We start from the raw sequence: 16407 nt of genomic DNA, 5'->3' as shown, positions 1-16407 counted from the left end.
GTCTGAATTTAAGGACGTTAGGCATGAACACTGTCAACACCATTCATTATTTTTGACATTTTGAAATAAGGACTAAACAGTTTTGTATATATCCATAAAATCAAGGACAATGTGACAACTGAAAATGAAGGCTGACACAAGGATCCTATATTGGTAACACGAATATCATAAGCATCATCACTGTTTGTGACGTTATTTTCAAAATGGTAAGCAATTCTCAGGAATGTGCCTAACAAAATAAAGTTCGATATCCCTTCAATTGACCTATGGGTTGTATTTCTGGAAAAAAATTACTACATATTAAACCCACGTGACTCAAAAAATTATAAACCAGCTTTACCTACATAAATGTCTAATAGGTCATTCAAATGCCATTTGAATGAAGGACAATGCATCATGCAATTCATGATTTCTAGAATCCCTGGACCTCTACTAAATACTAGTAGCAGCTCCCCAATCACTGAGAAAACCAAAAACATCCCAGTTTTTTAAATGTCTGCTAGGGGGTATTACTGTCCCCATTGAGAACCACTAGTTTATAATTTGGAACTACTTAAGGAGGCAATGAAAGGAGAGAAATGGGTAGAGAAGAAAAAACAAGAAAGACTCCAAGGAAAAAACATAGAGTTTTATAAGAAATGCAATCAAGCATACTATGAGGTTTTGCAGTGAAAAATATTCTTGATAATGTAAACTGCATTAATTAGTTTTCAATTTCTAGAATCAACTACTTAACAAAATACAGAGATCTTAATGATTCTTACAGAACATAAATTAGCAACCTTAGGAAGATATTTTCCTCACAGAAAAAAGTCTGGATGCAGGTGCTGTTAGCAATGTTTTCAGAATCAAGTGTGTCTGACCCAGCCAACACCTCTGAAATTCCCTTCAGTATTTCCCTCATAGTCTCAAGATGACTGTCTCCTGTCTCATACACATCTCATGTCACCTGGCCACCCTTAGCTGCAAGGGAAGCTAGGTCTGGAAAGCTAGGTTCAAGAAAGAAGAAGCGGAAATGAATATCAAGTAATTAACACTAACAGCAGGAAGAGTACGAGGTCTATAGTCAAAGGATGGAGAAATAAAGGGGTGAGTATATTACTTAAAATACAAAGATAATTGTTGATAGGATATGGATATAACAGACCTACTATAACTAAAATAAAATCAGTTAACTTAAAGTTAGCATAAACATGACAGAAGTTCATTTCTCTCACTTAAAAATCTGAGCTGATGTGGCAGCCCATCTCTGCAAAGCTATCAGGGCCCCCATCTCCTTCAAGTGTGCTGCTGTGCTGTCTTCAACAAGTAGCAACCATTCTTCATCTGAATGGCTACTCTAACTACTGCCACACTGGCAGTGATATCCCAGCCAGGGGGAAGGGGAAGGGACCTGGGAGGACGTGTTCCTCCCCTTTCAAGGAACAGCCCATCGGGTTTGCACACATCACTTCCATCCATACCCCAGGAGCCTGAATTCAACATAAAAAATACAGTTTAGAAATACCAACATATGGAAAAAGTGGGTTAAAAATTAAACCTAAAATGAGTTGCTAGGGCAGTCATATTGCTAAATCCAATTAACATTTTCAATCCCCATCTTACTTGACCTCTCACTAGCACTTGACATTGTTTCCTATTACCTTTTTTTAAAGCTCTTCCGTTAGTTTCTGTGACATAGACCAGCTTTCTTATATACCTGGCTGTTCCTTCTCTATTTTCTTTGCCATCTCCATCTTCTCTTCTGTCTTTTAAATCCTGAAGTTCTTTGAGACAAAGTCGTTAAAAACCTTCTCTTTGCTGGCTTCTGTTTCCTCCAGTCACATCATTCAAGCCCATGGCCTCAATTACAATCCTCATGACAATTCCCAAGTGCACTTCTTGTACCCACATCTCTCTCCTGAGCTCCAAACAAAAAAAGAAAAAAATGTCCTTTGGATCCCTACTTATTTAAAGGACCACAAATTCAGTATCTCACGTGTTAGGTTTCAGCTTATTATGGCAAGATCTATGTTGGATTAAATAGTCTATACTCGTATCACTTACCACTTAAATATTTGTAAAGGAATAAAAGGGAAGGGAAAAGTGAAGTCTAAAGCCTAGGACTCTAGGATGTGGTGATCGAACCATATGGAAATTCTTACGGGACTGTATACTTGAATCATGTAACTTCAATGTTTCATAATTATCTTGTTACTTTGTCCTCCCCTCCTTCTGTCATTTTAGGGGTGTACTGTTCTAACATGTAAAAGCAAAATGGCCCTAGTTGAAGCAAGGAAGAGAGAACCAGAAATGTGCTTTATCTTACTCTCCCTACTTTACCATTGTTTGAGAATATATACAATCCCCCGGTTAAAAAAATTCCAGAGCTTCACAAATGTAGGCTAGAGTTATCTTGTCATAGATCAGAGTGGTTCCTGATGATATTCAGCACTTTGTAAGCCTTTTTGGCTAAAGCAATATTTTGAGTTTTACATGTTTTTCTAGAGAACCAAGTTAAAATAAGATCCTCATCTCTTTAAATAAGATTTGGAATATATTTCCCTAAATTTGCTAAAATAATAAGAATACAGCTTTCATGGCAGAATTTAATTTTTCCCACCTTCCAATAAAAAGTATTCATGCAGACCCATAAAAATATTTTAAAGGTAACACAGCAGACTAAATATAAAACGAAAAACCCACTTCCCAGAGGAATGTTCACTAAGTTCATAATCCATGAAGAAAATTGTAGACGTGGCCTCTTCAAACTGTGCTCTGCCTGGTGAATTAAAACAGTAAGCACAGGGGTGAGGAAGCCAAGGAAAACTTCTATCGTGTCCTTCTACCTGTCCCAGGCGCCAGGGTGAAGGGGCTGAAACGCCATGGAGCAAAGACATAACAAAAAGCTAAGGAAACAAACATTGAACAAAAGGAAAACAATGAGATTAAACATCATATGCACGATGACTAATAAAATATTTCAAACCCTTATAAAAGACTAGGCAAAAATTGTTGATTAATTTTCCTCAATAGAAAACAGCCCCAAAATGTGTTTATACACATACATACATACACAGATGTATGTGTATATAGATGTTTATTTAGAGGAGTTTAGAGGAGTTAAATTTTTAAATTACTCTTCTGATTAACTATGAAATACTGGTTCAAGGGAAAAATGAAATCTGACATAACAGTTTAGCAAAAAATAAAAATCAATTTCATAAGGAAACATACAGACAGATGCCAAACTGTATCTAGAGGCAAATTCATAGCTTTGTACACTTTCATTTTTTTTATTACAAAGCAGAAAAAGCATCCTAATTAAGGAGCCGGATGAAAGAGACTACTTCCTTATGCCTCTCCTACCCAGGATCCCTTAAAAAAAAAAAAAAAAAAAACTAAAGGAAACGAAGAAAAACAAACTATTGATTTATGAAACTATTGATAGTTAACAGCTTTATTTGTAAAAACAAGAGTATCTAGGAAATCTAGTGAATATTTTAAAGGGAGGATAAAATCTGAAATAAGACCTAAAACAAACATAAAGGATAGTTAAGACAACATGAGAAAATGTTCAAACTCTACATTTATACCAGAAAATCTAGAAATGGCAAATTTTCTGAATTATATAATTTTTGGAATCTAGCATAAAGAGAAAATCTAATCGATTAAAGAAAGGAAAAAACCTAAGACAGGTTCTGGACGTAAATTTCATAAGTGAAGTCTTTCAAAACTCCAAGTGTCAGATACTTTACATACTTTAAAAAATAACTATTCTAGAGCACGAATAATGTTAAAATGTTTCTTACTTAACACTACTACTTAAAATCCAACCCATGACAATGACAGCCCCTAAATGATAAGTCTTCCTCTCATGAATACAAGCACAAAAATAAAAAATTAAAAGTGTAGGGAATTCAAAATCAAAGGTGTATAAAAAACAGCCACAATCAGTTAAGAATTACTCTAGAAATGCAAATATGGTTTATTAGGAAACCTAGTAATCTGTCAGAGCAGTAAAATAAAACTAGGTAATCATGTAATTTCATAACATTCGAACATTCCTGATATTTTTTTTATCCTCTTAATGTAATAAAAACAGAATTATCTAAACAATAAAGAATATCTGTACTAAAATACTAACCAACAATATTCACGAGTGGAATACCAAAAGCATCCCCAGTCAAGCCTGGAGCAAGGCAAAGGTATTGCAGGCACAGACACTGTTCTGGACATTCTTACAAGTCCATTCATGTGTGAAACAGAAGAGGTGCAGCTACAGGAGAGTACCAGACAGAAATCATCACTATCAGCAGATGATTCCACCACCGACCTAGAAAATCTAGAAGGATCAGGTGCTAATTACTAAAACAATCAGTGTACAGTAATATGACCAGTTAGAACATAAATGAGTTTCGCATTTGTCATGAGGAGACAACAGAAAAAGTCACAATAACAAAAATTATAAAACACTTAAAATAATCCTGATAATAAATGCAAGGAGTCTATATAATGAAAACTGATAATAAATGCAAGGAGTCTATATAATGAAAACTGATAATAAATGCAAGGAGTCTATATAATGAAAACTACAAACATCACAAAGACATAAGAGGCTTGACTCCATGAAGAGATATGCTATGTTCCTAGACGGCTGAATAGAGTGAAAAAGAATCATTTCCCAAACAGTCTTAATTAAATTGACCAAAAAATATATGACCATCTACTGGGCACACACTAAGTACTTTACATGCATCATCTCATTTAATCTAGAATTCTATAAGGTCATTATCTCCATTACAAATGAAAAAGCCTGGTCCCAGAGATGTGAATAAATGAATGAAAACTAGAAAAGAATGAAGCCCAGGCCCTCTGAAGCCAAAGAGTGATTTCCTCGCCGTTATATTGGTGCGATCTTTTTTAAATGAGAGAAGAGAGCAAAGAATGATTAAAGGAATCCTTGACACAAAAATGGGGACTAACTCCATCACATGTTAAGATATATGATAAAATCAAAATTAGATGGTAATAGCAACAAAAAAGAACTAGATTAGTGAACTAGAATAGGTAACCCAGAAACATATACAAAGGGAAATACATATACACATTACGTATGTTATTGAACATTAGCCCATAGAAGATTTCTGCTTTTTCTCTTCTCTACTATATTCCCAAAATATTGCACAGTGCTCAACTCACATAATAGTGGCTCAAATATTGGACCAGTGAACTAATAAAGAAAAGAATATGAACAATTTGGCCTTGCAGCTTAGTAATGAAAGTACAGCTTAATCAAAAATTAGATGGCAAGAATTGCTTGGCTATTTGGGAGATAAAAGTAAAGTCAACTCCTGTTTCAAAGTTTAATTTCCAGGGAAATTAAGTGCCAAAGAGCATAAATGAGAAATCAGTTTTTAAGATCAATCAAAATCTACCTAAAAACAAAATGAAAGGCAGACTATAGAAACACCCTCCACGAAGGAATCCTATCCTTATCATATTGATAAAGGATCACATTGGTAAGTAAACCCAAAATCTCAATGGGAAAATGGGAAAAGGATATTATATCATACACGTATACACATTCATCCTTGCACGCAATCAGAAAGGAGCAAATTAAATACCATCTTAGGTATCAGACTTGCAAAGACAGCTTTAAACTGTTCATACCCTCTGCCCCAGTAACATCTGCACTGTAAAAATTCATCACTAAATTGGTTATAAAAATATTCAAAACGTAAAGTGTACAAAGTGATACAATCAAGTTTCAAGAAGCAAAGCACAGCATGAGTGATGCTCTACAAAGTCGAAGGCTCCCAACTGCAAACCGACAACTTAACCTATTCACACAGTTTGAGGAAAATGGAGGCTTTCCTTCCTGTTCACCTGCTAGAATTTTGGAAACAGCAGAAAAATATCAAAACACTCTTACATGTAGATACACTCTTACAAGTGCTTGTTTAAATTGTTTTAATTACTTCACTTAAGACAATTACTTGAGAATATCTGCTAAGTTTACTTTTTGAAAAACCTACAAGCATTACTACTGTTTACACAGAAAACATTCTGCCCCCTAATGGACTTGGAAGACCTCTGTGAAATTTATGTTTCAGTTGGGCATTATTTAGAGTCAATTTCAACTTAGAGATTTCACTATGTCCTCCCTCCCAGTTCACGTTGGAATGCAAAACAAAACTCAGGTTTACTCGGGCATCCTGTATTTTCTGTTGCTAATGTAGTTTTATGAATCACACAATTGCCAATGTAATTTCATTGCTGCCAGCATGTCACCTAATTAAAGACCTTTTAAACGCCTAAATATGCACTGGTCTCTCACTGTATTGATTCCATGAGGACTATTTTTTCAATTATTATTTTTTTTTACTTTTCAATTACAGTTGACAGTATTATGTTCGTTTCAGGTGTACAACTTAGTAGTTAGACATTTATGTAACTCATGAAGTGATTTCCCCTCATAAGTCTATACTCACCTGGCACCATACATACTTATTACCATATAATTGACTATATTCCGTGTACTGTACTTTATATCCCATGACTCTTTGTAACTACCAGTTTGTACTTCTTAATCCCCTCCTCTTTTTCACCCATCCTCCCAACCTCCGTTCCCATCTGGCAACCACAAAAATGTTTTCTGTTTCTAGGAGTTTATTTTGTTTCTTCATTTTGTTTGTCTGTTTTTAGATTCCACATATAAGTGAAATATATGGTACTTGTCTTTCTCTGACTTATTTCACTTCATATGAGACCCTCTAAGTCCATTCATGTTGTCGCAAATGGTTAAGATTTCATTCTTTTTATAGCTGAGTAAAATTCCATTGTATGTGTATAGCACATCTTCTTTAATCATCTATCGAAGGACACTTAGGTTGCTTCCATATCTTGGTTATTATAAATAATGCCACAATGAACACAGGATTGCATATATCTTTTTGAATTAGTGTTTTGGGTTTCTTCTGATAAATACCCAGAAGTGGAACTGCTAGGTCATAAGGTAGTTCTATTTAATTTTTTGAGGAGCCTCCATACTGTTTTCCATAAGTAGGTGCACTAATTTGCAATTCCACCAACAGAACACAAGGGTTCCCTTTTCTCTGCATCCTTACCAATACTTGTTAGTTGATTCATTAATGACAGCCATCCTGACACCAAGAGGAAATGGCTGACAGGTGTGAGGTGATGTCCCATTGTGGTTTTCATATGCATTTCTTTGACGATTAGTGATATTGAGCATCTTTTTGTGTCTATTGGCCATTTGTATGTTCTCCTTTGAGAAATGTCTATTCGGGTCCTCTGCCTATTTTTTAATTGGATTTTTTTGGGGGGTGTTAAGTTGTATGAGTTCTTTATATTTTGTGGATTTTAACCCCTTATAGGATGTATCATTGGTGAATATCTTCTCCCATTTGGTATGCTGTCTTTCCATTTTGTTGGTTTTCTTTGCTTTGCAAAATCTTTTTAGTTTGATGTATGTAATCTTTTTAGTTTCATTTCCCTTGCTGAGATATATCTGAAAAAATATTTACAGCAGTGTCAAAGTTTACTGCCTCTGTTTTCTTTTAGTTTGATGGTTTCTAGTCTTATATTTAAGTCTTCAATCCATTTTGAGTTTATTCTTGTATATGGTGTAAGAGCTCTAATTTCTTATTGCATGTAGTTTTCCCAACACCATTTATTGAAGAGACTGCTTTTAGACCATTGTATAATCTTGCTCCTTTATCATAGATTAATTGACCACATAGGCATGGGTTTATTTCTGGGCTCTCTTTTGTTCCATTGATCCATGTGTCTGTTTTTACACCAGTACCATGCTGTTTTGATTACCAAAGCCTTGTAGTATAGTTTGATATCAGGCAGCGTGATACCTCCAACTTTGTTCTTCTTTCTCAAGATTGCTGTGGTTATTCAGGGTCTCTTGTGGTTCCTAGAATATTATTTAGATGTGTTTTGTTGTTCCTTACTTAGAGCATCCTTATCGCCTTTTCTTTAATATGGAATACTCGTTTAATTCCTCAGTAATCTCAATCATTATTGCAAATACTTTCACCTAGCAGGTGTAAATAAGCTATCTCCCTGTAGCTTCCCTCCAGAGCACTGGCTCTCAACCTTGGTTGTACATTAGAAACACCTGGGAAGCTTTAAGACTACCCAGAGATTGATTTAATTAGTCCAAGGTATAACATGGGTAATAGGATTTTTAAAAGTTCCCCAAGGTGATTCTAATATGCAGCTGAGAATACAAGAATCTCCAGTGTTCTTGGTTTTTTAAGAAATCATCTCAAAATCTTTAGGTGACTTAAATACAAAGATCATAAAATAAAATGTTACAGATTTGAGACAGTTTCATAATTTGATTCTTGAATATTCTTAAAACTCTATGGAAGGTGTCATCTGTTCCAATGATACATCCACTATTTACCATCATTAGTTCTTTTCTAGCCTAAAAAGTGAAATAACAGTAACACATGACTATGCAGCCCACCTCTTCCTTTGCAAAGAAAAGGTCTAATTTAAAATGCATATAAAGTAACACAATAACTCAAAAGAAGCCTGCCTCACTAGCAAATAACGGGTAGGATTTTCCATTCAGAAGGCCTGTTTCATAATCTGGCAATGGGCTTTCTTTAGTTTTGGAGGTTTTCAATGGCCTCACAAACTGTGCTAGTTTTTGTGAGTGTACAAATGAAGGGGGCTGTTCCCATGAACAGAAAAAAAAAATTCAGAAGAAAACCACACAATTACAATATTTTATTTCACTGCATAAGCTGTCGTATATTAAAATTACAGCTGATTTTTGAAAGAAAGCAGCCAATGCCAATATCACTTAATCCGTTTCAGTTCTCATTAGCACAACTCATTCCACCAAATTAAGTGCTGTGGTCTCCACATAGCCTGTGGAGGATTAGATGAATCAATTGAAGCAACAAACATTTTTCTGAGCTCCTGTTTAACTCCAGTCGGAGGTTTTATTTTTATGTGTGTTTCCAGCTCACTCCCCACAGGACAAGTGTATTCCCTATTGTTAAAAGAAGCAAGCAAACTGAAAATGGAACTATAATACCTTATGACTCAGCAATTGCACTGTTAGGTGTCCATTCAGAGAAATCCAAAATGCTAATTCGAAAAAATATATGCATCCCTATGTTTACTGCAACTCAATTCACAATAGCCAAGGCACAGAAACAACCGAAATGCCCATCAGTAGATGACTGGATTAAGAAACTGTGGTACTTTTATACAATGGAGTATTACTCAGCCACAAAGAAGAATGAAATCTTACCATTTGCAATGATATGGACGGACCTAGAGAACATTATGCTAACTGAAATAAGTCAGATGGAGAAAGACAAATACCATATGATCTCACTTATATGTGGAATCTAAAAAATAGAATAAATGAGCAAAAATAATCAGAAACATCTCAGAAATATAGAGAAAAAAACTGAGGGTTGCTAGATGGGAGGGGGATGGGGATGAGGGAGAAGGTGAGGGGATTAGAAAGCACAAATTGGTAACGACAAGATTGCCACAGGGATACAGTTTGGGGAATATCACCAATAATGTAAAGATTTTGTAGGGTATCAGATGGGTACTTGTCTTATTAGGGAGACTACTTCATGGACAGTGTAGATGCCTGACCACTGCAATGTATACCTGAAGCTGAAGCAGAAAAATACTGAATGTCAACTATAATTTAATATAGTATATATACAGTCACAGGATATGGAATACAGCGCAGGGAATAGTCAGTGGAATTGCAACAGCTATATACGATGTCAGAGGAATAGTAGATGGGGGAGGGGGGTTATCACTTTGTGAGGGGTATAAATGTCCATTACATTGTTTTGTACACCTGAAACAAAACAAAAAGCAAACACAGCACAACCCATCCCTTCCGTATCTGCACCATACCATACCAAAGTGAAGAGGCTCAAAGGCCGGCTTTTCTGACTATTAGCAGATGTGTTGGAACCCAGCAAGCAAGGCAGACTGTGGGGCTCCTACACCGCCTCTTCCTTGGGTTTGGTAGTGGGAAAGTGCCAGTCTGCAGTCATTAGTTGTACACCAAAGGGTATTAGCATTTTCATAGCTGCCTTTAGAGGGTGCGGTGAGTCCTGGGGGTCTCAACACGTTTCGGAACACTTGTTTCCACAGTAAAGCAGAAGAATTCTTGTGCCTTTGTATTATCTTTCCTCCATCCTACACCTCACTAATTCTTTCAGACGGACTCAGTCTGACACTTCAATGAATCCAGACCTTCACCAAGTTCTCATACACCGTGCACTGTGCTGAGAACATATCAGGGCACATTTGTATCTCAGGCCCCAAAGATGGAGCACAGAAGCACTAAGGCTCAATGACTTCCAGCAAAAGTGATTCTCAGACTTTGTAAGTCGGTAACTAATTTTTTAACAAAATTGGCTCTCTCCCTGAGGTTGGGGGGGCGGGGGATCACCTAAGCAATCAGAAAATCATACATGTATCACACATACAGAGAGAACTACCATTTCCAGAGATGGGTAAAAGTGGCCCCTCATCGTAGTATAACATTCAGATGTGACAGTCGTAGGCAAGAACTGCTTATTTTACCCAATACGATTTCCCCTCAATGCTCTCGTCCTGACCAGTTTTACCTAAGACGCTTACTTCACCACCATTTGCAATTTTACAGTATTATTTGTATACATTATTCAAACTTAGAATTAATGAGAAAAATTATGCAACATGATGGGATTATATAAAAATGTTTAATAAGGCACAATTTAGGGTGATTACAGTGGCAATACACATAGAAACAAAAAAAATGGGTATATGACTCATGGAAAGTTATTAGGTACCATTTTAATATTTTTAATTCCTTTATTAATTCTAGTTTAAAAAATTAATAGTTGGCTCCTTCTCAACGTCTGACTTTAATAAAAACAAAAATAATGAGTAGAGCCACAATAATGGTTAGAGCAGCCACTAACTAGAAACCTCCGGGCTAACCAAAACCACCAGCACTTTAAGTTATGCGCACCCGGAAGTCAGAAATTGAGACTCGCAGTCTGTGAATCTGCGTCTACGAGAGTGAATGTACTTAACCTCTTCTGTGGTGGTCATTATGTTTGTCACATTCTCCCTTCCTTCTAACTACCATAGATCCCTTTTATTACTTTTTCCTCCAGGGTTTCAATATTTTCCAAAGGTTCGACCAACCAATCGCCTTTACTAATAACTGATTTGCTTTATCTATGTCATTGTTTTCTCGTTTCAGCACTGATCCCACCTTTAACCAAGGATGCAGAATCATCCAAGTTCATGCTTACTGCCGTTAGCCCCGTGATGGTGCCCAAAGGTAACTGAGGTGTAAATAAGCATCAGAGCCGTACGCACTACTCACAGCTTAGGTCAGGTTGCCACTGTGAACCCCTGGTATGTACGCTGAGGTAATATGACCACCTGGTAGTATGGAGCTCTGTCAGTGTCAGGACCACATCCCCCAAGTTTCTGTAAAGGCAGTAGTCAGAAAGCCTAACTGGTATAAACTGACTGCTATTCCTCCGGTTACTGGGTTGTGGTGGTATCTTCCTTGGCTCTGTCTTCTCAAGGGAAAGAATTTAGTTGAGAGACAGTGTATTTTTGTGCAGGTACAGGTAGTAAGAAGTTATTAGCAAAGGCAGATACACTCCAAGATGTGGAGCGGACCAATCCCAAGAGGGGGAAAGGCCTCTGTTTACATTGTCTGAGGGCTTTTATTTCTATGGGTAGAATTGCCTGCCCCTCTCCCTTCTCTTTATCTCTTTCTCTCCTGCTGAGGTGCTCAGTCCTCGCTTTTGGTTCTCAAGGCAGTTTCTATCCATTTTCTTTAGGATTTGTTTGAGACACTCACTGAAATGGTCCTGATAAGTGGGATGTCTTCCTTCTTTCTCTAGCTTCTAACAACACATCCCTTTGATTCAGGGACTGTGTCAGCCTGGAATCCTGCTGGGTTAGTGAGGCATTGGTGCCCAAAGCAGGAGCTGCAGCAAGGGGCTTTCTAACCAGAGCTAGATCTCTCCTCCTGCATATTTCTCTCTCTCTACCTGTCTTATCATTCTGAGTTGAAATTATCCAGCTAAAATCAAAGACACGTTTCAGTCAACTGTGAGTTTATTGCTATTAAGCTTGCCCAAGTAACGCATGGATACAACCCCCTTACTAGCTTTGTGGGCCATTTTAGCTAAGTGATAAAAATACTGCAGCTCCTCACAGAAGCTCACCAGTCCTAACAGTAAGAGAGCTTTCACTCACAGCGTATGGTTCTTACCACTCTGTGATTTTCTTCACTTCTAAAATAAAGATCTCAATTTCTGAGTTTCTAAATTCTCAAAGTTAGGAGAAGTGAACAAGCAGCAATATGCACAGCAATTACAACAGTTTAAACTATTAACATCCTTTTATTAGATGTCTGACTACCTGAAGACACAGAATAAAAATATACAATGGATTGTGATTTTGCAATTATCCTGTTATTTCTTTTATATAACCCAACTGTATCATTCCAGACAAAGTTTTGGGCATCAGTTATTGGCTTATGCATCAAATTCACAAGAATATAGTTAAACTCCCCTTTCGCTTTGTCCTAGGAGGAAACCTGACTGCCAAGAATTGCACCAGCTCCCCTTAGCAAGCAGCATGTTAAATAAAAACAAAAATGAAAAAAAAAAAAAAGTGTGGGGCCTTTTGAATAAGTTTGAACAAGGGAAATGTTAGGTTGTTTTTGGCCCCCCTTTAATAAAAAATAAACATTCACAAAAGTTAATCTGAAAGCACTCAATGCTCTCAACATTTAGAAAACAGAAATTTCCAAGCATTCTAAATATTTTTGCACAGAACATATGCACTGGTTTGTTTTGTAGTTTTGAATTATTTTTGGTAATGCCTGAATTCAGGTCATAACAATAGTCTCAGTAGTATTGTGAATATACCTGCTTGCCAATTCAGTTTCTGGAGGAACATTCTACAGAATGTTTTATTGCACTGCGCCTTATTGGGCTTCACAGATGCCGCAGGTTTTTTTGTTTTGTTTTTACAAATTGAAGGCAAGACCCTCTATCAGTGAAAAGATTATGACCAGTTTTACTGCCCTGGTCTGGAACCAAACCTGCAGTATCTCTGAGGTATGCCTGTATATAAACAGGAGGAGTCAGAGGATCTGCACAATTTGAACAAAAAAAAAAATGCAACAAGTATGCACAGTATAAAGCAGCTATCAGTGACTTTTTGTAAAAGCATCTTCAAGGACAATTTGCCAAAAAGGAACGGCATCTTAATTTAGCCATACATTGTTTTTAAGACTTTCATGCACTAAAAATAATCTTAAATGCAATGAGTGAAAAAAAATTGGAGGCTGGATGATATTCATAAACTTTATATGAGCACATACCACAACATATATGTCAAAAGTTACACTTAAGAATGACTACTGAAATTCAGTCACTTGACTAACAGACTTGAGAAGAGATAATGGGTAATCGCAATGCAACTCAATGAAAGCTACAGATTAGAAAGTATGGTACTCACTTTCTGGACAGAAGGCTCAAAAAATTCCACAGAGCACTCAAAACTGACCTGGGAAATGTCTTCAATCATGCCAGTTGGTTTGGGATTAGGGAATACTATTCTGACATATTTCTCTCCTCCAAAACAAGGGATCTGCCGAGAGGATCCCAATGTCTTTCCAGCAACTGAATTACCTAGAGGGTCAGGTACTTGAAGGATCTGTGTAATTAGCCACCAGCTGTCAAGAACCATCCTCTAAGCTGCCAGAAAATGATTCCAAGTAGCTACTTAGTTTAGGCCTGTTGTAAGAGGATGGGTAGATGGGGGTAGGAGGGTGGTGGGCAGCCTGCTTTTACTCTTAACTGTAGAGTTTCAAAATTCAATTCAAAAGCGCTCCAAATTTCTAAGAGATGCCTCACTCAATACTTCAGAAAACTAATAAATACCTGTGCATCTAGGTACGCCTTGGGCAAATTACAATCTCTCTGCGTTTCCACATCTTGTCCCAAATTTAGGGACTGTTGCATATTTCTACTGAACCTTCCAAGTTCAGCATTCTATTAGAGAGATTTCCTAGACGGTTTCTGTGGAAAACACCCAGTTAGGGCAATCTGAATCATTAGTTTTGTCTGCTACAGAACATTAGACCCCTGGGGTCTTGTTTTAAAACTAAAGTTGGAGACATCTCGCCTGAAACAAACTCCTTACCTCCTCAGGAGGAAAGGAGAAGGGGAAAGCATTCGTTATGAAGTGGTTATGTACCAAGCTTTTATTTTTGATCAATAATGTGTTTCATGGGGCCTGCCCGGACCAGGTATTACTAACTCACAGCATCTGTACAGAGCTGCACCCCTTCCGCAGTGTTTAGATCTGATGTCCTAGTTATAAAGCAGTACAGGAAACTTGTAAGTCTTACTTGTTTATTCACCAAGGAACATTTCTGCCCCTTCGCTCTAATGCAGAGTTCCCTCTAGACAACAGAAGTATCCCGACCCACCTGCTTCGCCTAGCTACACACGCATTCAGAGCCGAGGCAAAGCCCAGCTCCATCTGGGCTGGGTGGAGAGGAAGCGCCACTGCCGTTAGAAATTAAAGTTGATGGGAGTTGCGTTCTAACCCGGCCAGAACCGAGCCCTCCGGGTGCCCCTCCGCAGCGCCAGAGCTGCCAGGTCGGTCTCAGTCTCACGGATGCCAGGTTGACAGCTTCTGCCAAGCCCGGGGGGCAAAGACGCGTCGGCTGCAACCCGATACCCACGGGCTAAGGAACCGTCCTGCCCCCAGCCCCAAAGGTTCCCCTGTCCTCAAATTCTAGCAAAAATACAGCGTCCTGCGTTGAGCCGGACAGTGGGGCAGGTAGGTATCCCAGAGATCGGCCAGAAGAAAACCCCGGGGAGGAATAAGTGGCGGCAGGAGGCGCCCGGTCTTGGCGCTCAACTCACCTTCTGCTGCCTCCGGGCCATGTCCGTGGGCTGCTTGGCGTTGAAGGGGTACGCGATGCATCTCACCACGAAGACGTAGAGCTGCAGTCGGATCCTCCGCTCCTGCTCCTCGTCCAGCTGCCGTTCGGGCTCGTCTCGACCCTCACTGTGCACCGAGGGGCTCGGGCTCCCGGGTCTGGCCGCGCCGCCGCCGCCCGCGCGCCCCTGCGCTTCCCGCCGCCCTTCCCGAGCCGGGGCTGGTGGCGCTCGCTGCGAGCCGCCGGCCGCCACCAGCACATCGCGGCTCTCCTCTTCCAGTCCCTCGTCCGACTCCTCTTCGCTGGAGGATGGGTCCAGCATTGTGCTCGGACCGCCCGGCAGACCGGCCCGCGGCCCCCAGGCGCCTCACCACCGGCGGCTGCGCCCGCGGGTCTAAGGCAGAACGAAAGGGAAACTGGCCAGGGCTTTCCGGACACGTCGAGTTAGACCCAGGAGTGTTTTCTACCACCAGGGCGAAATGGGCGGGCAGGAGCCGGGAGGTGGACCCGGAGAGAGGGAGCCGCCGGGATGAAATAGGCGGAGTTAGCGCTGGGGGTGAGCCCGAGCGCCGGGTGAATTAATCAGGCCCGCCTGGGGCGCGCTAACCCCGTGGTCCTGAACGCCCGAGGGCGGGGGCCCAACGGCTCGAGCGCCCGGGCGCAGGTGGGGAACCTGTGGCGCCTACGACAAGCAACACGTGGAATGGAATGTTGAGGAGCGGGCGCGGGGCCGCGGAGTGCGCGTGCGCGCGCCGCCGCCACTGCCTGGCCCAGGTGTCTGGGTGCCCGGGTGCCGGGGAGTGCAGTTTGCTACAGAGGGGAGCAGCTGAGCGGACAGACTCTGTGAGCGCCCACCCGGGGTTGCATGGACTGTCGTGACCTCACCCCTCACCCTCTTTCTCTCGCAAGCTCCCCGAGGTGCGGGCGAACAGGGGGCGCGAGAGTTCCCCCTACTTCCCCCCAGGTGAGGGAAGCCGCCAGAAACGCTCTTGGACCCGAACCTGATACCCAGGGTTCAACCCCAGCGCGGAAAAGTGGGGCTGGAGCCGTTCACCTCCAAATAACGTTGGGAAGAGACTTTGAAAAGTCTCTAGCTCCGCGCTGCTTCTGTTTGACACTCATGGTGAAGTCCGAATTACAAAAGTCAGGGGAACGTTCTTGAAAAGAAAAACAAGAAACAAGACACGCGAGGCTCTCTTTTTAATTGATTTATTCCTGTAAACGCTTGTGCAAGATAGATTTTGTATTTGCGAAGTGGCACACTGATTCAGCTCATATATAGTTCGATTCTTTTCTGGATTGGAATGCGGTTGTCTCAGGGCAGGTTGGGTAGTGTAGACATTTATTCAGCAAATATTTGAGTGCACGCCGGGTGTCCAGCCCTGTGAAGCGTTCGGACGAGCTCGCGGCGCACTGGGGCACAC

General features: G+C 39.9%; 1 protein-coding gene across 11 annotated transcripts in view; it reads right to left on the bottom strand.

Moving 5' to 3' along the window:
* The window catches only part of CADPS2 (calcium dependent secretion activator 2), a 479588-nt gene extending 463888 nt beyond the window's left edge, over positions 1–15700 (bottom strand). For 4 of the 11 annotated variants that reach the window (XM_088799949.1, XM_088799946.1, XM_088799952.1 and 1 more), the window contains exon 1: positions 14967–15699. In XM_088799949.1, the coding sequence (XP_088656075.1) occupies positions 14967–15305 (339 nt within the window). In that variant the 5' untranslated portion in view covers positions 15306–15699. Of the gene's footprint in view, positions 1–14966 lie in introns of all 11 variants that reach the window. The other 7 variants (XM_088799948.1, XM_088799951.1, XM_088799947.1 and 4 more) reach the window with 3 other exon arrangements.
* Positions 15701–16407: the final 707 nt, after the last annotated feature.

This window comes from Rhinolophus sinicus, chromosome 8 (assembly GCF_057876585.1).
Source record: "Rhinolophus sinicus isolate RSI-liver-muscle chromosome 8, RSI-T2T, whole genome shotgun sequence".
NCBI lineage: Eukaryota > Metazoa > Chordata > Mammalia > Chiroptera > Rhinolophidae > Rhinolophus > Rhinolophus sinicus.
This window is presented reverse-complemented; position numbering and strand designations above follow the sequence as displayed.